This window comes from Perissodus microlepis, chromosome 11 (assembly GCF_051167445.1).
Source record: "Perissodus microlepis isolate ML-2025 ecotype Zambia chromosome 11, ASM5116744v1, whole genome shotgun sequence".
Classification (NCBI taxonomy): Eukaryota; Metazoa; Chordata; class Actinopteri; order Cichliformes; family Cichlidae; genus Perissodus; species Perissodus microlepis.
The window spans coordinates 22,016,397-22,042,975 of NC_140471.1; the positions used below are offsets into that span (position 1 = coordinate 22,016,397).

The 26,579-nt window shown below is 38.5% G+C and overlaps 2 protein-coding genes across 4 annotated transcripts; both read right to left on the reverse strand.

Annotated features, from left to right (window-relative positions):
• Positions 1–6,023: 6,023 nt before the first annotated feature.
• LOC146377772 (uncharacterized) lies at positions 6,024–7,278 on the reverse strand. Its single transcript, XM_084944362.1, has 2 exons — positions 7,162–7,278; positions 6,024–6,967 (listed from the first exon to the last, which is right to left on the reverse strand). Exon 2 carries the CDS (start codon positions 6,953–6,955, stop codon positions 6,377–6,379), a length of 579 nt encoding a protein of 192 aa, XP_084800488.1. The 5' UTR covers positions 6,956–6,967; positions 7,162–7,278; the 3' UTR covers positions 6,024–6,376.
• Positions 7,279–9,182: 1,904 nt separating this feature from the next.
• ca14 (carbonic anhydrase 14) lies at positions 9,183–22,390 on the reverse strand. Of its 3 annotated transcripts, XM_084943934.1 has the most exons (13): positions 22,208–22,390; positions 21,944–21,967; positions 18,427–18,606; positions 18,058–18,203; positions 16,568–16,663; positions 16,372–16,438; positions 15,167–15,324; positions 14,398–14,524; positions 13,217–13,240; positions 12,990–13,074; positions 12,772–12,813; positions 11,541–11,594; positions 9,183–9,997 (listed from the first exon to the last, which is right to left on the reverse strand). In XM_084943934.1, the coding sequence occupies exons 1-13, from the start codon at positions 22,275–22,277 to the stop codon at positions 9,886–9,888; spliced, it is 1,185 nt and encodes a 394-aa protein (XP_084800060.1). In that variant the 5' UTR covers positions 22,278–22,390; the 3' UTR covers positions 9,183–9,885. The 3 variants fall into 3 exon arrangements, with proteins under 3 accessions (XP_084800060.1, XP_084800058.1, XP_084800059.1); XM_084943932.1 differs by lacking the exon at positions 12,772–12,813 and having other exon boundaries at positions 22,208–22,351; XM_084943933.1 differs by lacking the exons at positions 11,541–11,594; positions 12,772–12,813 and having other exon boundaries at positions 22,208–22,351.
• Positions 22,391–26,579: the final 4,189 nt, after the last annotated feature.

A 26,579-nucleotide genomic window follows, 5' to 3' on the forward strand; every position in this document is an offset into this window, starting at 1 on the left:
CTGACCCAGCAAACCATATGGGCCTGATTAGAGATGGCAGTATTTAACTGTGTACATGGAAGAGAGGCAGAGAGTTCAAACCAAAGAGCAGAGGAAAGATAAGAAATTAGAAAAGTTAAGAGCGCACGTCTGTGTGTGTAGCATGTTTAGATATCTTTGTCAGGACCAAAAATTGGAATTTTACTATCCTTGTGGGGACCAACAGTCTCTTATGGGGACAAAATGGATTTTTTTGAGACTCAAAATTAGATTTTTGTGTCAGGGTTACAATTAGGCTATGGTTAGGTTTAGGGTTTAAGGGTTAGGGTTAAGCGTTCATTTTTGATGGTTAGGAGCAGCAGCTAGGGAAAGCATTATGTCAAAACATGAAAACAAGTTTGTGTGTGTGTGTGTGTGTGTGTGTGTGTGTGTGTGTGTGTGTGCGTTTCCCCACATAACGGTTACTCTTTCCTTATTATTTTTCTTTGCAATGGAAATCATCAGACACAGATTGTTCCTGACGCACGCACACACACACACACACACACACACACACACACACACACACACACACACACACACACACACACACACACACACACACACACACACACCACATCATCATGCAGACAGTTTTGCATTTAAAGTATCACTAATGGACACTGTGTGTGTGCGCCTGTGTGTTGCATACATGAGACTGAACCTCTAGATGCCTGTGCCGTTGCAGCGAGACGCCTGTATTACTCACACTCTATTTGTATTGTCCTTCAGAGCTCCTCCTTGCTTTCGCCCCACTCCCAAAACCCCCTCTTCTCTTCTTCTCTCCTTCTCTCCTCCCTCGTCTTTGTGGTTCTAATTATCACATTTGTTATGAGCCGGTCTGGACAGCAGGAGAGCAAGAGCAGGGAGAGGTTGATTAGGAAGGGGAGGAGATGGCTGTGACTGTGAGCACTGAATGAAAAGAAACTGGAGAAATAGATTACGTCGAGCTTGTCTTTATTTGGTCCTCCTTGTGTGTTCAATGCTTGAAGTTTTCCCTGTGTTTCCCTGTGTACACTGTCACCTGCACTTCCTCTGAGGTGACAACTGCACTGAGTGATGCTGAATTGTCGTGCAGCCAACAGAAGACAGCAGATGAGAAGGATGAAGAAGAAAAGAGGAGAACAGTGAGGTCAGATAGGCAAAGAAAGGAACTGAGGGAGGCTGAGGTGTTCGTGAAGAAGGTTTTGTGAAATGAAGCTAGCATATGTGGACTGGAGAAAAATGGAAAGCTGCGAAGACAAACAAGAGCTGGTTCCCATACTTTTATTGCTTTTCACCTTATTTTATTTTTTGTTTTCCTGAAAACCCCAAAAAAGTTCAATAAAAGTCCAGCCCTGCTTTTATCGTATCAGCCCTCCTTCTTCTTGCATCCTACGACTCTGCCCCTCCACCCTCGCTCTGCCTCTCACTCCGCACTCATTCTTTTATTCTCCCGCTGCCTTTCCTCTTTGACCCGAGTCAACGATTGTTGTCCACTTTTGCTTTTTCCTCAGCCACGATTGTGTGTCAGTAGTGTCTCCAGAAGGCAATGTTCTCATCTGTTTAAGTTTGTCCGTGCATTTGTGCACATATGGATGTATGCACGACTGGACAGTATGTGTGCATGCGATGATGTCATAGATGAAGAATTGCTATAGTTAAATACTTGGCGCAGGTCACCCTCTGGTCACTGTTGCTGTGCGTGACCACAGTGTGTCCCTAAAGACTCTACAATTAACTGACACAGCGTCAGATTTATGCTTTATTGTTCTCTCGATTGCCTTGAATAGCAGTAGATCTGCATATCAGTGAGTTTGAGGCAGAAAACTGGAATATGACATTAAGCTCTGTGATTTCTTCACTCTGACTTTGCCAAAGACGTGTGAGAAAATAAATGCTCAATATGAGGTTAAAAAAGCTTTTACTCACCTGCCTTTGCAAAAACATGATGGGGAAGAAAGGTACGAGAGATAGCTATACATGAAATGGAAAGGTGTGATGAAATTTTACAAGGTGCAGTGCATAGAGATGGAGTCATCTGTGATACTTTCGGTGTTGCTGTACAAGAAAACCAAGTGAAGAATTGTCATTTCTTGTCAAATTCCAAGCAAGTCATCACTTCTTTTATTTTTGATTAACTTTTCTGCAAATCAATGAGCCTACTGTTTCATTCGCACTTCTATTCATTCATATCAGTGTAGTGTGGCTTTGTACAAGCAGATGTATACAAAATAAGCTCAATAAGAACTCCATAACTTTTTAAAGCATGCAAGAAATATTATCTCTTGATAATAACACCTCCACCCTGCTTATTTCGCTATTTGAGTCTAATGCTTACGCTTTAGAGGTGCTAAAAGTTCAGTGTTTTTCCATCATGTTTTACTGTAAATGGCTCAGCAGCACAAAGTTTTTGCTGGCGTAGTACCTGACCTCCACATTTGATACTATAAGTGACTGTCATTTTAGCTTGATAGCTTGACATACTGGGTGAGTGTACTGGGTTCTGTGTTGGAGTGGTTCTGTGGCTTATAAATTAACCTCCTCGTCTGCGTCTCTTGCCTGCTGTGTGGCACAAGGTTCTGTTTCTGGCACTTTACAGTTTCTTGTATATCCACTCCCTCTTCAGCTCATTTTAAGCTTTTTAAAGGGCTTTTATTATCGCTGCTACACAGATGACGTTCAGTTATATACCTCTTTTAAGCCCCAAGATGTTTTAAAATGACAAATTCTGCATAGTTTATAATAGACTCTATTAAAAGATGGGTGGCTGACAGTATTCTCCAACTTAATAATGAGAGGTTACAAACAGAAGTCCTTGTTTGTGTCCTCCAACATATGGAAACACCAGGTTTCCTCGCCACTTTTCCTAAATCTTCTGTCAGGAACCGTTTTTAAAAATAGTTTGGGACTTTATTTTAGCCTTTATTGTATAGGACAGGGACCCAGCAGGGCCCTGGGGTCATTTGTTCAGGCCCTGCTTGCTGTGCAGCATAACTAGGAGCTTTTGCAGTGGTCCCCAGATTCTGGAGCTCTTCCCTACTGAGCCTGAGATCTGTGGACTCAGTGGTTTAAAAAGCAGCTAAACGCTCGTCTTTGTCACCTTGTTTTTCAGAAACGTTTTGTCTGTATGTTTTCAGTATCTTGTTGTGATTCACATTGTAATTTTTATCCTGAAAGGTGCTATATAAGTAAAGTTTTATTCTATGTCATTCTTTTAAAAGGGGTCAGGTGGTCTCCAGGTCAGAGTTTAATTTTTTATTGTTATTTATTATTTTTTTGCACAGAGCCCAAAACAAGAGGGGACATTCAACTGAACGGTAAAAAATAAATAAAGACCAAAAAAATCCCAAAGTTGTTTATTCACAATCTGATCTGTACTGTCCCAACGTATCATATTACCTGTTATCTTACTTATATTTGTGGGATTCTTTGATCCAAAAAGGTTGTTGCACTTTAAAAACTCTTCAAGACTAATTTGCAAACAAATGTTGGAAGTTTAGGACGATCATCTCACAGAGACCGCTGCAACAATCTAGTCTCACCAACAGCAAGCGAAAATGAGCCAAAACTAAATTCTAGCAAAGATTAAAATGCATGTGTGTTGGAAGATTTGTTTGTATGATGTGTCATGTGCCGGCCGTTATAATGACCATGACAAAGTAGACATAGCATGGGAAAAACCTAGCAGAGTTGCAGATGACTTTTTAAGTATTGTCATTCTGCAGTTTACCATCAAACTTTATATTCTAACCAAGTTTATTAGGCTCATACGATGTGACTTGCAATAAAATACATGACCGATGAAATCTCACAGGATTTAGCTGTAGGTGCCTAAAAAGACTCTAAACAACTAAAAGTCTTTCTCTTTTAGAATAAAAGATGAAGGAACCTTTTATATTTTTAAATGAATTTAAGCCTGAAGGCTGTTTGTACTGTTATGCTCAGGCTTTTCTTGGATCCTGGGATTTTGGTGAGTAGCCTAATGAGCAACTCTCCTGCCATCTGGTGGTGGCAAACTGACGGTGCTGTGTCTAAGTCTTCAAACTCTTTATAACCTTTTGGCTCCACATGTAGAAGATGTCTGGGCATGTGAGCCTACTGTAACTAATCAAACTATTGTTATTAGTGTTTACAGGAGTTTAGTGCCCTCGGCTTTGCGTGACTGCAGGCCTGCTAATGCGCCTGCAGGGACAGGTGGAGTCCCAACACCCACAAGTCATCCTGATAATTTTGTTTGTGTTTTTGTCTCTCTGAGAACCAGTTTTAATGTGATACAGAGTGGCAGCAGTTCACCCAGGCCTTAATTTGTTGCAGAGCTTCTTAAGAAGGCTATGTCAAAGCTGCGAGTTAGCTCTTATGCTGTTAATGTTCATTTAACACCACAAAGTGCAAAATGAGAATAATAAAAGGTCAGCTCCAATCACCACAAAGCCAGTAGACAGATTTGAGCTGAATCCGAGCTACTTGGCATTTCTGGCTCTAATATGGGAAAAGTGTTGTTTGCCAATTCTGGCACAAAAATATTGAGCTGAGCCAGGCTTTGGTTGTGATAAGTTTTATGTGGGCCATGTGCCACGATACACCTGACAGTTGGCTCATGCAGCGGGGCCTGTGGTTGACTTGAGGCAGGCTTTCAGCCCACTCAACATTCACTCAGCCTGAGTTAACACTCGCAAAAAATAGCAGTGCCTGTGAACTGTAACAATCTACTATTTATCTTTTGCATTGAATCTTCTGTGTTCTGCGACCTGTGAACTTGTAAATAACGTGCCTATAAATGATTCTGTGCTTGTTGTTCTTCTTCTTCTCTTTTTGTCAAATGTCATGCAACGACTGGTACTGAACTGCACTCTGTACTGTTGTTTGACCCCTTCACAAGGCCAATTTTAAACGTCACAAAAACCCCTCAACCCATTTGTGTGTAAAATCAGTTTATTTTAAATTTCTGTGACACCTTTCTCCCTTTTCATTAACAAGCTGCGTCTAAGATACGTCACTTCACTGACTACATCCTCAAAAGTATAAAAAAAACCCTGAAGAGGTAGAAAGAAGTCAGCTTGGCAAACCTATGGATCCACTTCTCATCTCTGCTTGAAGCATAGCACATATAAATACTTTCGGTCCAGCGCAGCTACAAAGGCTTTCTGTGCTCGTTTTACTAGTTTCTGTTTTGCTTGTTTGTGTTTTCAAACTGGTAGGCTGTCCTTTACAAGGTCGAACGTAAGAAGAAGGCAGCAGAGGGTGCTAATCTGAATCAGCAGAGACCAGAGAGGCACTGTGGCAAAGCTGTGTTAAGATTGTGATTGAAAGCAGCTCATATGCTGATTTTTTTTTTCTTAATCTCAGACTACATCTGTATTTAACCACACCTGAAAACTCTTATTTCATTTAGTTAAACTGCCATCATGTGCATGTTAAGCTATTCAGCATGTCAGATAGTGATGAGCAATTTGAGTCTCGATTACATGCGTCTTCATGGTCTGATATTTCCTGTGGTTTCCCCATCGCATGCAATAAGTGCACACACAGTGAGGTACCGATACTTTCATCACTGACAGACGACAAACCCATTTGGTTAATTTGCTGGAAGGAAGAACAAAGCAAATATTAATTTCTTGAATTTTGAAACTGAACTACTGGATCTTTTTGGTGTGACGAGACTTCTTGTTATGAATGTATAATAAGTATATCAGCTGCTCCAAACAAAGCTCACCTAAACAATAGTTATTATCAGTCTTCTGTGCAGCTTGAATGGGTTTGCTGTCTAATTGCTGCACTTTCACTGTAGCTTTTGTGGACTAATTAGCAGGCACATCAGTTAAAATAAGACAAATCTAGAGACACAATCTTCACATGGTTGTCATCTACCTCATTTGTAAACATGAATCACTAACTACTGGTGGATTAAAATAAAAGACGTGGATGGATTGGAGCGATTCGTTGAGTTTGTGTCAGATAAAGATGAAAGAAAAATTCCTGCAGTTGCTTTTTGAGAATTTTTATTAAATTTACTCTTCGTGGGCTCATAATTTAGCACCAATAATTTTATTTTTGAATAATATTAGAGTCAGTCTCAAGAGAACATTGTTGTTATTCAAACCCTGCACACCATGTCTGCCATGTCCACAATCAAATTATTCAAATCAAACTCATAGACAGACTCACCTGAGCAGTACATGCATAAAAAAAGTAGCAACATTTGTTACAAAAATCCATCTTTAAATAACTGAATACTTGACTTTTTTTTTTGTTTGTTTTAATATTGCTTTGAAGTCAGAAACTCCAAATCAAATTTCATGACTGAAATGTGAACTGAATTGAAATGCCTTCAGATAAAAAAAAAACAAAACAAATCCATAACATTTAATTAATCAATTTAAAAAAAGCTTATAAGGAATAACAAAGTAAACAACAACCAGAGCCATGTCGTTTTTAAGCTGGGAGCATGGCTTATCCTGGGGTCCTGGCAGGCTTTGGCATTGTTATCAGGCTTCAGGTTCGTGGGGTTTCCCTCAAAATGGACCGGCACACACTCGTTGTCCAACACTTCACAGGCCAGGATCAGGTGTTTGGTTTCCTTCTGGACACTTTTGATACCACAGGTGTCCTTAAAACTTCTCACTGTGACAAAGGTGAAAGGCTGCTGGCTGATGCACAGGTTATCCTTGTACGTCTTCCCTCCATTCTTTGAGCAGACAGCCTTCACCCTCTTCAGTTCCTTTGGATCAATGAAGGACTGTGTGGGTCTGCTACAGTCGCCGATATTCTTAATGTAACTAAACCACTCATTTTGATCAAGGGTCGTAGGAGTTCCATTGCGAACGTGGCGATCCATGAAGGTTTTGAAGCCTTTTTTCCAAGTGGAGAGCTGGCAGGGAGCATCGCTCATGGCAACAGTTTGATGTCCCAGAAAAAGACAGACGGCAAGCGAGAGGTAAGTCTTGGGAGCAGCCATTACCCAGCGGTCCTGCAGAGAGCGAGAAGAGTTATAACGGAGCTATAAAGAAGTCGTGAACAAACACTTTACAGCTTTTCGCTGAACAGTACATAAAAAGCAGCTGAATTAGCGACAGAGCCACAGCTGACTGTCTGTGCAGTTTTTAAAACATGAAAACGGGAGCAGAAGTAGAAAACCGCTGCTTATTTGAGACAACTTCCTACCTTTTGCCAGCTGCTGGTTCTTCTGTGAGATATAGAAGTGAATATAGAGCTCCAGATGTGAGACGACTGCGCTGTCTTTCAGTTCTCTTCCTGTGCAGTAGGAGTATACTCCTACAGTAGTGGGAGTGGCCTGAACTTGTGCATTACATAAGGCCGACCACATGGCCTTGACTGCTATAAATACTAAAAATATAAATACTAAAGGTCCAGTGAGCTATTTTGGCTACTCACTGTGTGAGTCTGCTGCATTGAAGGGCTGCTTTTTGTAACACGTTAATTTAATTATGCAGATTCTTATCATGTTTCAACCAATACATCACTGTCTCTGTTTCGATAGCCTAGCCTATGTTCCTGCAGACGTGACCTTTCAATTATAAATCATCTGACATCGTAGTCAGCGTAAATTATAGTTAAGATTGAAACACAGGAATACTTAAAATTGCTTAAGATTTCATCAAAAGTCAGAATATGTTACAAATGAAGAAATCATATCTCATTTACAGTGGCTTGCAAAAGTATTCGGCCCCCTTGAACGTTTCCTCATTTTGTCACATTACAGCCACAAACATGAATCAATTTTATTGGAATTCCACGTGAAAGACCAATACAAAGTGGTGTACACGTGAGAAGTGGAACGAAAATCATACATGATTCCAAACATTTTTTACAAATAAATAACTGAAAAGTGGGGTGTGTGTAATTATTCAGCCTCCTGAGTCAATACTTTGTAGAACCACCTTTTGCTGCAATTACAGCTGCCAGTCTTTTAGGGTATGTCTCTACCAGCTTTGCACATCTAGAGACTGAAATCTTTGCCCATTCTTCTTTGCAAAACAGCTCCAGCTCAGATTAGATGGACAACGTTTGTGAACAGCAGTTTTAATGAGATCAGAAGATGTTTGAATGGCTTTGCTTTCGTGAGTGAAGTGTAACCAAACTTCCTCATTGTCTTTTCTCGCTTTCATCTGAGTTGTGATCTAATCTTCAGGCCTCCAGAGCACAAAACAACTGTGACATTAAACACACGTTTATGTTCATTTAAATCTGATTAATACACATAAAGCTAAGAAGGTCTTTTCAGCTGATTTTGCTGTGGTTCCACAAAGAGAGCAGGCCATAGTGAAAACATGGGGACCATGTAATCTCCTCTAATTTACTGGTACTACCAGTATCAGTACTGGTATCAGTCATGACTCTTAAACAAATCATAGGTGTCATATGTTGTCACTGCAGTCTGCAGGAATGATCTATGTCATGTGCAGCTGTTCACGTGTACGGTATGCTGAAAGGCAGTTTAGTTTTTTCATAATAAAGCTCCGTTGGATTACACCCTCGTCATGATCTCGTCAGCACGTTTGAGTTTAACACATAAGGCCCAGGAAGCAAGTTTGTGTCTCCAGCAGGAATCAACCCAGTGCCCTTCTGCTTACTAAGCAACCATGTTAACCACTACAATCCTGAGACACCCCCAGCTTTAAGTGTTTTACTGGTGTAGTATTTTGCATCATGAACACACACATTACTCTTTTTGCTGATATGTTACTTCATTTAAGAAAAATGCCTAAATAAGTTTGTTACATTTCGGTATCAAATATCAAAAGTGCCTCTTCAGTCTTTTCATTTTTTCACTGCAGATGTGAAAGCACCCTCCACCTCAGGTAGGAAAGGCAGAGGAAACAAAATTAGACAGCCTTGCCTCGCAGCTGTCATTTTACAGCTCTGTCAGGTTGTATCACATGAATATGACACGTGGCTCTGCTGCATCATGAACAGTTTTGTCCTGGCCCACTGCTCTATCTCATGATTTCAGATAAAACACACAATGGCCATGACATTTTGGGTTACGCATTCACTTTTTATGGTTAGGGTTAAGGTTAATGAATAGGGAAAACTTTATGTCAAGCAGCGTCCTCAAACTTCCACAGCTCTCAACACTTCTTACTTGATCACATGCAATCTTGCAAAACCACTTTGTGAGCCAGATATTAACACGCAGTCATATGTAATCAAGAATCGGCAAGTTTGACATTCAGGTGTTTTAATGTGGTGTCCATGTTGACAAGTTAGCTGAAAACAAACACATAAAGAGGACGTACAGCACCCAAACCCTCGATGGAATAACTAAATACACATAAATAAAACTGATTTACAACAAAATCTGCTGATTTCAGTTCAGAGCCAGAAATGTTCAGATATCGTATATTTTATACAAATAAAACCTGCTTCAACTCTCGTGTGTGTTGTTATCAAATTTTCTTCAATTCTTAGATTTTAGTGAAAAATAAAATAATTTTAATTACGATTATTAATGTGCCAAGTGACGTGTGCTTACAGTTCAAAGAACAAAGTGAACAGATAAAATACCGCCCCACTGTGATAAAAACAACAGAATGTTTATCCCCCAAAGTATTTACATGAGTCGGTCATATATTCCAGCCATGCATGAGCCATACCTGAAAAAAAACCCCAGCAAAACTGCATATTTACACCAACTGCTCCCTGTGCAAACTGAGGAAATGTCATACACCAGACAGAAATGGTCCGGGCAGCAGGTGGCGTCTCCTGTGTCCAAGTCCCTTCGCTTTTTTTATAAGCTGCTCCTTCTTCTTCTTTTAGCATTTTGTAAATGATAAAGTAAAAACATGTTGCTTCCTCTCCCCTGAGGTGATGTGGATCAGCAATAAACTCACTGATGAGAGGGACAGTGTTTGATGTTGCTGTGAGCTAGGGCAAACTCTGAGGTGACAGCAAGGACTCTTCTTTCTTTTCTACTTCTGAAGTCGAGTTCATAGCCATGTCTTGTTTTTCCTCTTTTTCCTTCCCTGAATCCTTTGTCCTGAAATGTCAAAGCGAAGAGTTAATCGCACATACTTCAAAACTTCTCAGATAGTTTTATTTTTTTTAAATGTCAGTGTAGTTTATCCAGAAGAGGTCGCTCCTTATCCAAAAATACAGCTCAGCCCCGGTAAGGCTCCATTATATGATTAAAAAACAAAAAAAGAAAACTAAAAATGATCAAACACGGGTGTTTTAGGAACCTATGAGGGCAGGGGATAAATTAGTAGAGTCAAGAGAAAATAAACTAGCAGAGGGGGACATGTAACAAAGGATGCCCACTGGATTTACTGTGTCACTGTCACGTTGCAGTACAGCAAGAGTACATTTTTTTCATCACATATTGTGGATATACTAATGACATTTTGCTTTAAATGTATATAAATATCCTTCTATCCTTATCCATTTTTTTCCACTTGAGTTCAGGGTCACAGGAAGGAGCTGGAGCCTATTGCAGCTGTCATAGGGAAAGAGGTGGAGTAAACAAGCCCCCATTCATATAAATGTCCTGGCAGTTCATTCAGATGTCGTAACAGAAGCTTTAAGAATCTGTGGATATATATCCTGTCTTTCAGGTTGGTCGTGTCATATCAACTGCCATGTAATACTTTAAAACACATTCATAGAGTTGAAAAGTTATGGTATAAAAATGTATTGTCTTTTTTTTTTTCATTTCCTTCCAGCTTTACTCTGTTTGGGAAACATTAAACATGTGATCTGATGCAATCCAACACAGAAGCTCTGTCAGGTTACTGAAGCAGGTTACTGGGGTTGACAAAATACTATTAACACCTTTCAGTAAAATGCGTTTCAGTTCAGTTCAGGTTTATTTATAAAGTATCAGATCACAACAGTAGTTGTCTCGTGGCGATTTATATCGTAAGGTAAGGAGCCTACCGTAATGCAGAGAAAAATCTGGTCCAGTCTAGAAAAACATGCACAGTTGGCCCCCTTATAGCTTCTGTGCAGAAATGTCAGTGCATTTAGAAGAAATCAGAGGTTGTGTCCCCAGAAAGCCTTGATGTGCCATTCAGACTCTAGTGGATCCTTGTGTTCTCACGTTGTTACACTGGTTTAAAACACAAGAGTATTTAAAAATGGAAAGCTATCAACTATTCGCAAGAGCAGCAAATGATGAAAAGTTTCCTGTTGCCACTTTAAATCAGCTAAACTTTAGCCAGTAGAGACAGATATTAATATTCCTTCCCATGTAAATTTACAGTTTAAGAGACAGTCCAACACAGTCACATATGTATCCAGTGAGCACTGAGTACATTAGAAGACAGAGGACAGAACTCTAACACCTAAAACTTTAGGATTAAGGACTACTCTTCTTACTAATGACAGATGTTTAAGAAATTCTAACTGTACTCTGGAGGCTTTCTTGGAAGTTAAAATGTCTCACAGTCTTTAGTAGGTACTCTAAGAATGCCTAACTCATGAGGATAAGTTATTGTGAATAGGTGGTTAAAAAAAGAATAAACTACGTCTGAGAGGTTGAAATTAAAGTTTTGAGGTCAGGGGTCATAATTTTGAACAGTGACCTTGGCATAGGAGCAGGCCGGTTATTGTGCAGGACATCCCAGCTAGAGGTAGAGCTGTCACAAGATCAAAAGATGGAATCACATGACAGGAACAGAAGAACAAAACAGAGAGTTAACATTTCAAAGAGGCTGTATGCAAATGTTTTCTTCCCACTGTGCTCTCGTTAGTCTGAGGGACCGGAGATGAGATTTTAATGTAAAGTTTAAAGCAGATTAACAAACTTGAAGCTGATGGTTTCCCAAACTCCTCGAGGGATCTAATAATCCATTTTGAGAAGTGCTGAAGAAAGCAGTGAAGATGTTAGCTCTTTCCCCCATGAAGACAACATTTGATGACTTCCCCTGTACCATCGTTGATGAGGTTTGACACCTGAGTGTATATTATTTGTATACACCCCCCCTCACCACCACCAACACAAACACCCAGTCATTCTGGAAGAAAGGCCTCAAATATGACAGAAACTGTTCAGCACAAAAAAGAGAGACAGTGGTTATAGTAGGCATCCAAGGGGAAAAGCGTTAAATCGCTCGGGCATGGGAAGAGCTCATACTTTCATTAATCAGTGGTAATCATGAGAGAAGGCAGCGAATTATGAAATAGGCATGTTATTGCAGCAGAGGTCAAAGGATCGGATTATTCCCAGCACTGATCTTAGTGCTAATTTTATCTTTTCATTTCTTTACATTTCTATTACAGCCCAACCAACACTGTAATGGTAAAAATGATCATATTTAAGTTAAAACCATCTGATATTGTAACTATATTCACTGATCTCAGAGCGCTGATCTCAACAGGAAGCTGCACTGTATGTTGGGTTGTATTGGATCACACTGATGCCTGTAATTTTTAAACCTTTCGAGGCTTCAATCATTAAAATATCAATCTTTTATAAACAGTCTGTTGTGCATACTGATATATTGTGTTTCTAACGGAAATTTTACTTGTTGCTGGATATATATGCAGGTACCAGTTTATCTGTGATAAATCAAAATATATCCACAGTTTTGTCCATGCCAGTGTATTCGTTGGACTCTAATTTATGTCTGCTTGTCAGCATACTGTAATTAATGATTTATATGTAGATTACTATGAGATCACCATTGTTTTCATTCACAGGGATTGAAAACAGAATGAATATGTCTATAAGCCGATCCAAGATCTGAGCTGAGGACGCCCGACACAGTCAGTGCTAGCCAAAAGCTCTGTCAGTATTCAGGTCAGGTAAAGCACCTGTTTACCACGACTGCTTCAAATTGGAGGAGTTTAAAAAATCTGCCAAGAGAAAGGAGTTGGAGTGAGGCGATCCCCCCCAAAGTTTCTACAGGTAAACAGTAAAGTTAAACCAAAAAGAAAAACAGAAAGACCACAATGTGCTTTTGAAAGAGTGGAAAGAAAAAACAGCAACGAGACTATGGAAATGACGAAGCAATGCAGTAAAAACCTCTTACCGTATTGTCTTCACGATGAAGCGAACGATAACCGCCAGGCCTACACAGCCACACATCACTCCTATCACTATGGCTGTTACTTCTCCTGCAGGGATGATCACAGAGACAAACAGGAAAGTAATAAAAAGTGAACAGAAATACAGAAATAAAGAAATTCAGCGAATTTAAAAAGTGATCCTACAAAAAGTGACAGCAAAGATATGCATGGAAATAACTGCTAGTCTTACCAGATGAGAGCTCCTTCCCTGATTCTACAAAATACAGAATAAATAATCATTTTGTTATTTTTCGTCTCACACGGAGTAACCAATCGGTTTATCTTGACAGTATCTGCTGTTCAACTCGTAGTGTTATGAAATGTTATGTCCACTCAGTCTTGCTGCCTTTTTCAAGAGTGCTGATATCACAGGCTTTCCAGTTCAGCCACTCATTACAATGAGCATTTTACACAAATTCTTTCTCCTTTGTTTTTGTCTGCCACTCTGTCTCTCTCTTTCACTTCTCTCTCTGTCTCTTTTTCCTCTTCCCTTTTCTCTTGCGATTACAATGGAGACAGTGTTCAGTTTCTAAAAAAATCCTTTTCTCCAATAAGCTTGCAAAGAAACACTTTTTCCTTTTCCATCACTTCCCCTTATTCTCTCTCTTTTTCTCTTTAATCATGCCATCCTAAGTTTATTGACTCTCAAACAAAGTCACCGGCAATCATTAGTATTCCCACATTTCTCCTCACTTTTCACGCTTTCCATGCATTGTACTAATTGCTTGCTTTGCTCTACATGGTCACCCAATGACTTTATTGTACTCATTGTTCTTTGTGTCACGAGCAGCAGATTGGCATTACAATCACCCAGTGTAGAAGGGCTAAAGTGGGGTAACACTTCAAAGCAGACTGGCTGCGACCTGTCCCAAATCTGCATTCCTTCAGTCTGAAAGGCTAAAAAGAATATTCTGCTAATATTCTAAACCAGGGGTGTCAAACTCAAATACACAGTGGGCCAAAATTCAAAACTAGAACAAAGTCGCGGGCTAACGTTAATATTTATTGAAATATATTTATTCCTCCAGATATAAGAATGAATCTTTTCTTATGGACTCAAACACGTTTTGCTGAAAAACTGAATATGGAATAAGCAAAGCTTAATACTAAACAATATATATATCTTAGCTGTATAATACCAGTAGGCCAGCTCTAATAGTAATTTGGTATGGCTTCGCGGGCCAAATGTAATTAGGCTGCGGGCCAAATTTGGCCCGCGGGCCAGAGTTTGACACCTATGTTCTAAACTAACCAAGTACCATTTTTCTAAGTGCTTATATGCAAATATGTGACTTCCTGTGCACCACAGCAACATGAAAGAGAGAATTTCATGTCTCTTTTAATTATCTGGTTGTAGTTACTCTGTCTGACCTGCAGAAAAGGAGGTGAAGATGACTCTGTGGTTGAGTGGCTGTGTTGCACGGTAGTTGTCCTGCAGCAGCATCCTGTCTGGTTCTTCAGCTTTACTGGAGTAAAGAATTTTCTCCAACTTCAGCAGCTGGAGTGGAGAGATAAAAAGGAGAAGAAGAGCAGTTACACTAGACTGCACGTGGAAAGCAAGTTTATATCCTTCTGGTAGAATAAAAGCTGTCAGTTATAGGGTAGTGCTGAAAGTTAAGTCAAAGTCACAAAAACATTCCAAGTTTACACTTTCTGTTACAAATAAAGAAAATATAACACTGCTGGAGTAGGACAGGATTTTTTTGGACCATATGCAGGCAGCTCCTCGGCCAGTATTTAGTGCTGATATGTCTGCCTGCATGCTGGGTTGATGTTCTCATCAGAGGCAGATACAACCAATGAGCATTGCACAGCTGCAGGATGCACTCATCACATCCACAGGAAGCCATAACATGTCTAAACATGTAAATATGTTGTTGGTAAGTTAATGTTTTGTTATCTTAAAGGGATAATAAGTGCTGTGAGATATGTTTTTACATATATTTATCATGATAAAAAATAATACATTTCACTTTGATTTTAAAGTAAAAATAGGATTAATGTTGTACTCAATATGCTCAATCGACCTGTTTCATATTAGTGAGGAAAAACATAACTAGCTGAGCACGATAAGAAAAAATGAGGCATGTTTGTTCTCTTTTTGCACTGTTTAGAGATTAGAGATTTTAGATGTGCAGACCTGGGCTACTGAGATTTGAACCCTTTTATGGAAAAGGGTCCAGATAACACTCTGGTGGCACGGCGGTGTTGTCAGGGAGCCGTTGTATCGATAGTATCGCCCAAGATCCTCAGGAAGCAAAGACTGCACGTCAAAGGCTGGGATGAACGCTTTCTGGTCTGATTATGGATGAAAGGAGAAGAAGAAATGTGTAAATACCCAAAACAACACGTTTTTTTTTATCCTCTTAAAACTTAACTGCTTTTAATTTAAAACATTTTGTTACAGTGACAAGCAGAGCTGAAAAGAACTGATTTATGTTTAATTACTGAAAATTATTAAATAGTGAGATCACTTAAAAGAACACAAACACTGTAAATGATTAAATGTAAAGAAACTGTGAAACAATGATGTGGTTTAAAAAAATTTGTAGGAGGATCCAGCTGAAAATGGACCCCAGCCTAAAACCTGTCTCACATGTCAATACTGTGGTTGAGTCCACCTTCTCTCATTCGAGGTGCCTGTGAAAAATGAAGCCCATCCTATCTAGATGCCACCTAAAGACACTGATCCATGCATTTATCACCTCTCGCCTGGATTTCTGAAGTCCTCTTTGGATTGGAATTAGCCAGGCATCCCTCTCACGTCTACAGCTGGTACAAAATGCTGCTGCACAATTTTTAACTGGTACAAGCAAACAAGAGCATATAATCCCAGTTTTAGCATCCCTTCACTGACTTCCTGTTAAGGTTCGATCCATTGTAAAATTGTTTTATTTGTTTTTAAGTCTCTTAATGGTCTTGCCCCTTGTTGTTTGTCTGAGCTGCTTCACCCTTACATGCTATCATGTACTCTTAGATCAGCTAGCCAGGTGTTTTTGACTCTCCCGAAGACATTTTATAAATCCAGAGGAGACAGAGCCTTTGCAGCTTTTGCTCCTAAAATGTGGAATGAGCTATAGCTGGAGGCCAGGCAGGCTCCATCTCTCGCTGTTTTTAAAAACACACCTTTTCTCCTCGGCTTTGACCCAGTGTGAGTTTCTGTCTTAAACTTTTACCCTTTGTATGCACCTGTACTATTTCTAATGTTCTTCAGCTCCTATGTATTAACTTATAGCTGATTTATTGTTTTATTTTTGTTCTCGTATTTTTTGTAAAGCCCTTTGGTTAGCTGTTTTCTTGTTTTAAAGTGCTTTAGGAATAAAGTGGAAGTGGAAGAAGACTTACCTGCGTGCCTGATGCGACTCAGATAGTTGAGGATGTTGTTAAACGCCGGGTTTGTCTCCTCACCTGTCTGGGAAAAGTCGGGCTTAAATGATCACTAAAATGCTCAAAATATTCCAGCTAATGAGTGTAAGATTTACACCTTTTACTTTTTTATGATTATATGGATAGCTGCTGTGTGACAAAATTGTTTCATTACCACAATGAGAATTCCTAAAACAGCCAAACCGTCTTTCTGGGTCATCGCTGCAGACATGTTTGGGTAGAGCTCAGAGTTGTAGTGCACGACATGGAGCTGGAGGGAGTAGGAGGACACGCAGTATTTTTAAAAATTCACTCTGACAAGGAAGAAGGCAGCAAAGAGAGGCTTGGGTTTAAAACTGACAGACAGAAAAAGCTGGATGCAAACTCAGTCCTGAAAAGCACTGAAATGTCTCATTATGCTGTAAAAGCCCAAATGCCAAGTTCATTTTTTAAAAATGATAATTGTCCTTTTCTTAGAGGTGTATCTATATTCAGCTCACATTCATCCTTACTCCACTCTTTTACCTTCTTTCTTCTACCTTGTTCACTCTTTCCAAATTTTATTCAGTCACCTACTCGTGTCTTTCCCTCTTTTAAATTCTGTATTTTTTATTTTTTTTAATTAACATTAAATCAACACAAATGTTGAATCTTGGATGTCATTTCCCCCGTTAGCCTCTCGTCAGTGGGCCGTTTCATTATCACAGTAAACCAAAATTAAATCAACAAAAAAAGTGACACAAAGATTTAAATATAGAATATAAGATCTTTAAATATACCGATGCAATTCCAAAAATAAATAATTGTATTTGTTAAAATAACATTTATCTTTATAGGAGGGTATATTATATATTTGTTATTAATATGTTATATTTAAACAAATATTTATATAATCTCAATCATCACTAAAAAATGAAAAACACAATCAAAAATAGTTTATCAGAGAATATAAAAAGTCTCTCATTTAATTGTGTCAATTTGTAGTTAAATGCTTACTGCATTTACTGCATGTGCCAAAGATAAATAGATACATTTTTAAAAAGAGAGTTGGTTTTTTTTTCACTTTTGATAGAAAAATAACTGAATTGACTGCTAAATCTCAAAGTGTTTTTCTATCAATCTTTGTCAGTTTTTTGACTATTACTTAATTAAAAAGTAATAGTTGTAGCACAGCTGTTTTACAAAGTAGTTTTATGCACACGAGAGGAAGCGATGAATTTCTTTGTGACTATTTCCAGCTGCAAATTCACACATTTACTGGAAAAAAAACCCTAACAACCAAGAAATCTGCCTGCCGCCATGCTGCCACAGAATTTGGTTTGACATGCACATTGCTTAATTGTGCATGTCACACATGTAATGGCAGATTCTAAGAAAACCCTTTTACACAAGTGTGTTTTATATACATGTTAAATCAGCTGAAAAAAACTTTTATATTTATAAAAATATTTGTCTTTATATTTATAAATGAATGAATAAACATCTTTATACTGGTCCTTGTTGTTTATTAATTCATTTATTTATTATTATTATTTTTATATTACAAATCTGTTTAGTCCATGCTATGTTAAGTGACACATCATGTATTGTGGGTGAGTTTCATATTTACTTTAACTGTATGTGTGTGGTTACTGGTAGTTAACAGTCAGATGTGTTTAAATGTACCTCTGCATCTGCACTCAGTCCGTTAATGGTGTGTTCACTGCCTCCGAGACTTGGGCCGTCATTGCCCCAGTGGAGGTGCATTTGTATGGCTGTAAAGAACCACGGCAGCCCCCCAAGTCCCATCCATTCTGGCAGTTCAATCACCACTGATGGAGAAATAAACAACACTGGTGGCTTGTTTCTAGGAAAGCGTATAATGAGAATCTACAATTTTAAAAGTGGATATAAAAATAGAAAGTTGCAAGTCATCTCTTATTAATCTCCTAAAGTAATTAATGAGCTATAAAAGTTTGCTGACCACATCTGACTCTAGTATAAACAGGCAGACCGTAAAACTGGAACGGGAAATGAGCTGGCTGCCAAAGTTACCTGTGTGTCCGTTATTGTACATAGTGAAGGGTTGGTTGCCGTGCTGGCTGTAGCCCAGCGGAGTCACAGGGATCAAACTGGGGTCGTATTTAGCCTGCGTGGTCATCACATCAACTGGAGACTGTGAGGTACCACCACAATCCGGGAAATACTCTGACCACTCACTCTGGCCGACTAAGCCTTTGACAGAGGAAAGACAGTTACACTGATGTCATTCAATCACACAGCTCACTGGCTCAGTGAAAAGCTTCTATTGATGTATCTCTAATTATGCAGAACAATTATTCGTCTATGTGCTCTTTAGGTTCACAGGCTCGTGGCAAAAACATGCACACATCCAAATATTTATGTGCCGTTGATAAAAGCCACCACTGCTGACAGTGCAGGACAATCCTGAACCAGTTTTGTTAAAACAGTCTAAATAACTGAAAACTGTTTGTTCAGAGAAACATTTCTATTTGTACTGTATTGAATTAACTCTACTGTCAAACACATTTTTTTTTTCAGAAAAGGCTGAAAAAATACAAACATGCAGGGAAATGGATCTAAACAATGAATCAAAGAAATCAGCACAGCATTAATTTTTATTAACCAGAGCAGTAGATCAACTGCTTAATCAATGTTGGTTGTCACCTGAGAGGATATATTCTAACCCAACTTTGAATGTCTGGTAATATTTATTTGTCCTAATATATTTATTTGTCACTCGTTTAACATTATGTAGTTGTTTAATTAACACAAATAATAGTAGCGCAGTGTCTTTTTTCTTATTTTGCATGACCACATTAACCATGTTGGACTCTTACTTGTCAGACTCCTCATAAATCAGTGTGGGCATGATCTCATATTGAAGGAGGAATGAGTGAGGAGTTGGAAAGACTTGTTTTTAGTTTTTTGGATACTTAGACCTTTGCTTTGTGTGTGTTTCTTAGTGTTAGTGTTGGTTCTTGTAGCATGAATAATGTTATTCTAGTGATGCTAGTGCCTCGTAAGGCTCAAATTGATCAAAACATATTAATACAAAGGTTACTGAGGGGCTACTCTGTTTATTACTTAGTAGATTTAAAATATCAACATTAAAAAACACAAAAGCAGTAATATGTGTTTTCTGATTACTAATGAAGACCTGATATGTTTTGATGATATTTGCTACTAAACAGCTAGTTAATGCAGATATCTGTGGTCAAAGAGACACAAAACATAAATAAACCATGTACAATAGATGTGCAATGATAGATAAGATTATACAATTACTTCTAATTTAACAAAGTGCATTATGATTGTTGATGAGAGTCCATTTTTTCATAAAATACAGTGCTTTTTAAAAAACATAAATACTATATTTGTACCATGAGTAAATTCCTACAGCTATAGAAAAAAAAAAACCCATTAAAATTGCTTTTTTTTAATATAAAATGTGATGCTTAATTTTGGATGGTTAACACAGATGATGGTAAATTCTGGAAAAACCATTGTTGTGGCACTGATAATTACTGACTTGATTATTGAATGACAATATCAGTATTTTATATAATTATAACCTGATGAGCATGAAAAACAAAGTATTAGTGTGTACAGAAATTGTATTTTTCTGTACATTTTTATAATAATCTGTACAAGATTCAGATATTTTTGCTGGCTTCCATAGGAAATTACTATGAAATGTCGGTCCCCTGCTCACATAATATCTAATATCTAATATCTGTTAATGTATAAAAGATTAAAGAGTATTAAGATTAATTATTTTTAAAGAATTTAATGGAAAGATGGACAGAGATACGCTGAGAAAGAAACTGAGGGAGAGGAGGGTAGTTGGGGCCTGGGTTCACTGAATTAAAAAGAGACTGGTCTATTCTATTGCACGATAAAAGAAACTTAGAAAAGAGGAAAGAGAAAGAGCGACATGTGAGTCAAAGAACCTGAATTTCAATTGCAAAGCGAGGAATGCTTTAGAAAACAGGCACACCACTGACACCTTTTACACACAAAAATGCGAGGTCTGTCATGTTATTTGCAGCTGTAGGTTCACTGATTCTGTGTTTAAAAGCACATTATACATCTGCAAAACCAACACTTCCTCTGCATAGACACAGTAAATTCAGAAGGCTTTGTTTCCACTCAAACACACAGAAATTGAGGAATTGAGGAGGGGACTTGACATTAATTATGTAAACGCATACCACATGTCCACTCCCACTGCTTTCTCCATATCTCCATGTAACCCCCACCTTGCCCTCTCTAATCTGCCAAATGCCCACTGCCCCTCACTAGCTACTCTTCACAGTAAAGAACTTCAAAGTCTCGCAGCCCCCTAACTGGTTGTCATGGAGGTCTCCATGGTGACTGGAGGCGAAAATTATGACCCCCATGCACCCACCCTACCTCTCAAAGCATGCTACAACCAGCCTGAATGCAGCTAAAAACAAAGACACATTGAGAGGCATGATGAGGAGATAACCGACTTTCCCTTAAATGTCTCTAAACTCCTGTGAAGACAAATCTCTGACATCAAGTGATTCTCCACTTCACAACCTTGTGCTTAATAAAACTGATTTTCTGCATTAGTAAACACACCGTATGTACTGCAACACAATCTTACAGTCGTCTGCTTCCATATCCAGTATAATAAGACCTAAACACACATGTATATACACCATCTGCCTCCTGGTACAGACTCTAAAGTTTGCTGTGTATTCTGCATGTACTGTATATCAGTGCTGCTCTCCTGAATACATGCAAAGGGTGCTAATCTGTGCACCCCATTCATTCCCACAATGTCTTTGTCTGCAGCATAGGCAGCCAGTGTGCCTCAACAACACAATAAACACATAGGATATTGTGCGCTGCAACAATACACTGTGCGATTTGCTTTGCTTTAGCTTCATCCCGTCCCATCTCCCTCGCTCTGTCCAACACACTGATCTTCGTGCACCTGCCTCTCTCCCAGTCAGCCTCTCTCTCAGGCTTTTTCTAGCTTTCTTCCTTTCAACCGGCCTCCACCCACCCCTTCATCATCTCTGTGTGGCTGCTGCCCTCATGCCAGTTTGCTGAACTGTAACTAATACAGAGAAGGGGAAAAACAGAGGGAGAAAGGGTGGAAGATATGGGAGGGGAGGACCTAAATCCTACCCCAGTTACAGAAGCTTTTACCAGAATTTTAACATTTTAGAGATCCAGATTTAACATGTGCAGCCAAGCGGGTGAAAACCCTGCTTAGTTGTTTCATGCGAAACTTGTGCAAGTCTTTGATGTCATCAGATTAGATTGCGTAGTGGATTACACATTAAACTGGACGAAATGTCTCTATTTGTTTTCAGGTCATTACAAAACTGACTTCAGGACTTTGCTCCTTATTTTTAAAGTGCTAAAAAAACAAAACAAAAAACAAAACAAAACAAACAATTGCCCCAGATATCTAACATACTCTAAACATAAATCTAGACAATGTTATGCTTACTATCACTCAATAAAATAATCTGTTTTTAATGAGTTTTTTAATGAGGGAACTTGAACTTACCAGAGTAAGTCCAGGTGATTTCCTCTGAAAAAAACAAAAACAAACGAAAGAGAAAAAATTCCTGAAATTTCTGTTTTGGTTAAACCAAATTTAAAAATTCACTTTGAAAAAAGAAAAGGCAGAGGATAAAAGATAAGAGCTAGATCAGGAAATTACTACTTTTCTTCTACTAAGGCTCAAACTGGAAAACCCAAACCATCAAATACCAGAATCAAAGCCAAAAATCTCACATGATGCCTGTTATTATGTTATTTTTCACCTTACCAGCAGCAAGGGCAGGCATCCACTGGAAAAACAGAAGTATTAGCAGCATAAAAAGACCCAAAGTGTCCATGTTATCCCGCTTTGCCCATACACAGAAGTGAATAAGAGCAGACTGAGAGATGAGGAACAAGCGAGAGAGAGAGAGAGAAAGAGAGGAGAGAAAGTGACGGGCTCCAGCAATCCCACCTGCCACAGCTCTGTTTAACAGCCAGAGTGTTGATGTCACATGCTGAATCCACTCAGGCACATAGTGCACTGGTCTCAGCAAGAGAGAGATGGACAGAAAGTATGAAAGAAGAGAAAACGAGGAAATCAGGGGCGAGACAAGGCCCGGTTTAGGGATCAGTTAGTGAGAATTCATTCAGAGTTGGAGGTGGAAAAAGACAAAAAGACAGGATGGAGGAAATTGGGTAAAAAATAAAACGAAAGAATGAAAGACCTAACTGATTAGGGAAGAGGAGAAATGGAAATGTGTGAAGGAAAAAAAGATGTCTGCTGTTTTAAACATAAGTTTTTTTTGGTAGGAAGAACTTCTGTGAGTTGAATTTGAGTCATTTAACCACACCTTCTGTATGCATGCTTGTGTATGAACTAGTATTTTATTCTACGCCACATACAGAGGTAATTTAGAATCAACAGTTAGCTGAACACACACGTCTGCGGAGTTCCTTGTTGATGCAGAAGGACTTCCTCTGGTGTCATTAGGCAAGATGAAAACTCTTTGAACAGCTGATTTGAACATGTAAAATTCACCAGAGGCCTGATAATCACGTTTCTACTTAGCACATCTAACCAAACATTAAACTGATCTTACTACTGAAACTTGTGAAGATTCTGATGCATTTAGTTACTGAACTTTAATCAATAGTGTCAATAATACCAATATTTCCTTTCTATGATGAAACTTTTATTTATTTGTTATAGCGTGACTCTCTTTTGCAAAAATACCCTGCCTAATGCAGGACAATCAACAGTGTTTCCACAGACACACAGACACAAATACACACTGTGAAAATACAGATGAAAAATATACAAATTGTACGAGATAAAGTCCAAAAATGACCAAAAAGAATAAGCTTCAAAGCCCAAAATATCAAAGTAAGACCGAATTGTAAACTACCCCCACCCCCAGATGTACTAGGATAAAAACAAGAAACCATAAACATTTTAGAAATCTGTCAAAAACGTGTTTAAAAGTAAAATTTATATTATTGTTGTTGTTATTGTTATTAGTAGTAGTATTTATTGTTAGTATTTAGTTAGTTTATTTATTTATTAGGCAAATAACAAAACTGAATTCACGGTTTATACCCAAATTTGAGCCGGCACACTGGACTTCTCTGAGAAATTAGAAATGAATCAAGCATAACTTTCAACCATTACAACTACAAGTTAAACTGGGTGGTATTCTTAATAATTTTTTAAACAATGCACATGTCTGAAGTAATTTCTTCCAGATCATTTCAAATAACATTTAATTTATTCGACAGCAGATTCCAAGGAATGCACACCACATTTGAAATTCTTTTTCCAAATTTCCCAAACTCTCCAGACAGACAAAAGGAGCCGAGAGAAGGGCCAAAGATGACACCTTAACAAAACTTTTTTCCCCATGCTAAATTTCATGGCATTACAGGGTTAGTGATGTTGTGATGATCTATAGGAGGCAAAATGACAAGAGCTATGCCATTGTTCACAAACTCTATGATCCCACATCAGCTGTAAAACCACATTGTATGAAATGAATGATGTTTAGCTGCTTTACATTGGGCAAGAATATAGATGACAAGAAAAAATTAAAAAGAAGAAGAAAGGAGAAAAAGGAGGTCATACAGGCAAAGAATAAAGGTGTTTAGTACAGTCAGAAGATGTGGATGAGTGAAAAACAGAAAGCTGAGAAGACAAACAAGCGCTGGTTCTCATACTAGTATTGCTAGTCAACCTTCTTCTATGTTTTGTTTATCAAAAACCCCCAAAAAGGTCAATAAAAGTGCAGTTCTGATTTTATTGCATCACCCCTCCATCTTCTCCCATCCTACGACTCTGCCTCTCCACCCTCACTCGGCCTCTCACTCCGCACTCGTTCTTTTATCCTCTTCCCTCCTTTCCTCTTTGACTCCAGTCAAACATTGTCGTCCACTTTTGCTTTTTCCTCAGCTGTGACTGTGTGTGTCAGCAGCCTGCAGGTGTGATCAATTTTCTTGTCTTTGTGACTTTGTTCACATGTGACTGCATGCATGACTGTGTGGTATGTATGTGCATGTCATATATGAGGTTTAACCACAGTCAAATACTTGACTGGAGGTCACCCTCTAAAGGCTCCGCAGTTTATTAACAATATGGTGTCAGATTTATGCGTTTTATTGTTTTCTATTGATTTCTTCTTGATTGACTTAAATGGCAACAGTAGCACAGTGTTTCTCTGAGCATGAAAAAACATGAAGTTCGATGATTTCTTCATAGAAGAATGCCTGTCACAAACTGAATCAACAACAAATTCATTACAAAACTAAATTACAAACAACGAAAAAACTGGTTCTTTCACCTGCTGCAGCAAAATTATGGGAAAATTACAGATTTTTTTGATTTGCATGGCCTCTCTTTGAATGCAATCTACTCTCAACACTGTCAGTTCTTTGGAACTGATACTCTGACTTTTGTTATGAAATAATAATAATAATGCCAGTTTTTTTAATAACTTACTCATGCTTCACTACAAACAATATTTGTTATTGAGATGCAATTGATGCAACTCTGCTTTGTACTTTTATCAGTCACATCTTGGAGATCATTCACAGTGCAGGTGACATTGGGGGCCATTGATTTTCAAATGTTCGTCCAATATATAACCGACAGCTGTTTCCTGTTCTTGGCAGACAGGAGTGGCCTCCACTGTGCTCTTCTGTTGCTGTAGCAGATCTGCTTCAAAGTCAGATGTGTTATGATTTGAGAGATGCGCTCCTGCACACTCCTGCAACCACTCGTGTTTGTAACGAGTGGTTGACTGACTTACTGTTGCTGTTCTGCTTAAAATCTTCTGGCCGTTCTTCTCTGACCTCTAACATCAACAAGATATTTTCACCCAGCAAACTGCTGCTCGCTTGATATTTTCTCATTTCAGACCATTCCCAATCCCAGCAGGTCAGCAGTATTTGAAACAATTAGCTGTGCCACTTTTATTCCCCTTTCTTCTTGATGCTTGGTTTGAACTTGATCAGACTCTACTGACCATGTCTAAATGCCCGAATTTGAATTTCTGACCTGTGATTGGTTGATTAGGTATTTGCATTAATGAGTAATAAAGTGGCTGCTGAATGTATGTAGTGTGACTGTAATGAACTATACAGTGGCTGCTGCTATGTTCATGGATTCTACATATTTTCTTTGTCTATTTTCTGATGCATATAGTTTCACGAGTATCATTTTGCTTTTCTCCATTTAAGCAGTTTTGTAAAATTTCAAGTACATTGTTCACATTTCATTTTTTGTGCCTGAAATGTTTTTACTCTACATTAGGGCTACATTTTTGCTGCACTCCATCCAAAGTCAGTAAGGTGCAGATAAAAGTAAAAAAAACTTTTGTTCACTGTTTCGTCATGTTTCGTCAAAGTGGACACACTTTGAGTAGATTGGCTACTTTGAAAAAAATGACCAGTAAAATTTCTTAAACCAGAAACAGACTCAATGTTACTGCAAAGAAAATATATGTATAAAAGCTGTTTATACACAGAGTTATCTCTATGTCCCACATAAAAAGATAACCAAGCTAAAAGCATCCCAGTGCGATCTTTACTTTTAAAGATATTAAAGGTATCCACATTTTGGAACTAAAAAAAAATAAAGTTTCAAGGCTTGTCTGTGTTTCCATATCTGCCGATCTGGTTACAAGCCCCTAATAAACTTGAAGAGACCACTAAAGGCCCACATGACTGCTTTGTTATGGTCAATAAACTTAACCCCTGGAGGTCTCCTGGATCCATTTCCAAGCATTAACTTCAAGGTTAAGTAATTTATTTGTGGTTCTCTCATGGATTCTGATTTTAAATAGAAAAACATTTTTTAAAAACCAGAACACAAAATTCCCATTTCTCATCTGGGGTCTTTCTGACTTTACTGTGTTTCTTCATCACGTTGGTGTAAGTCTCACATCAGGAGTGTCACTGCCACCACGTCTCATATCACAGTCTCATCTGTGCAAGTCAGTAAAACAGTCTAAACAAAGGATGTCAAACTCCTTTTACAATGAGGGCCACATACAGCCCATTTGGATCTTCAGTGGGGCAGATGAGTGAAACTACTCTTTCTGTCAGTGTAAACATCTTTAATTACACATTTAATCCCTGAGATCTTTTAATATAAGATAAAAAAAGTG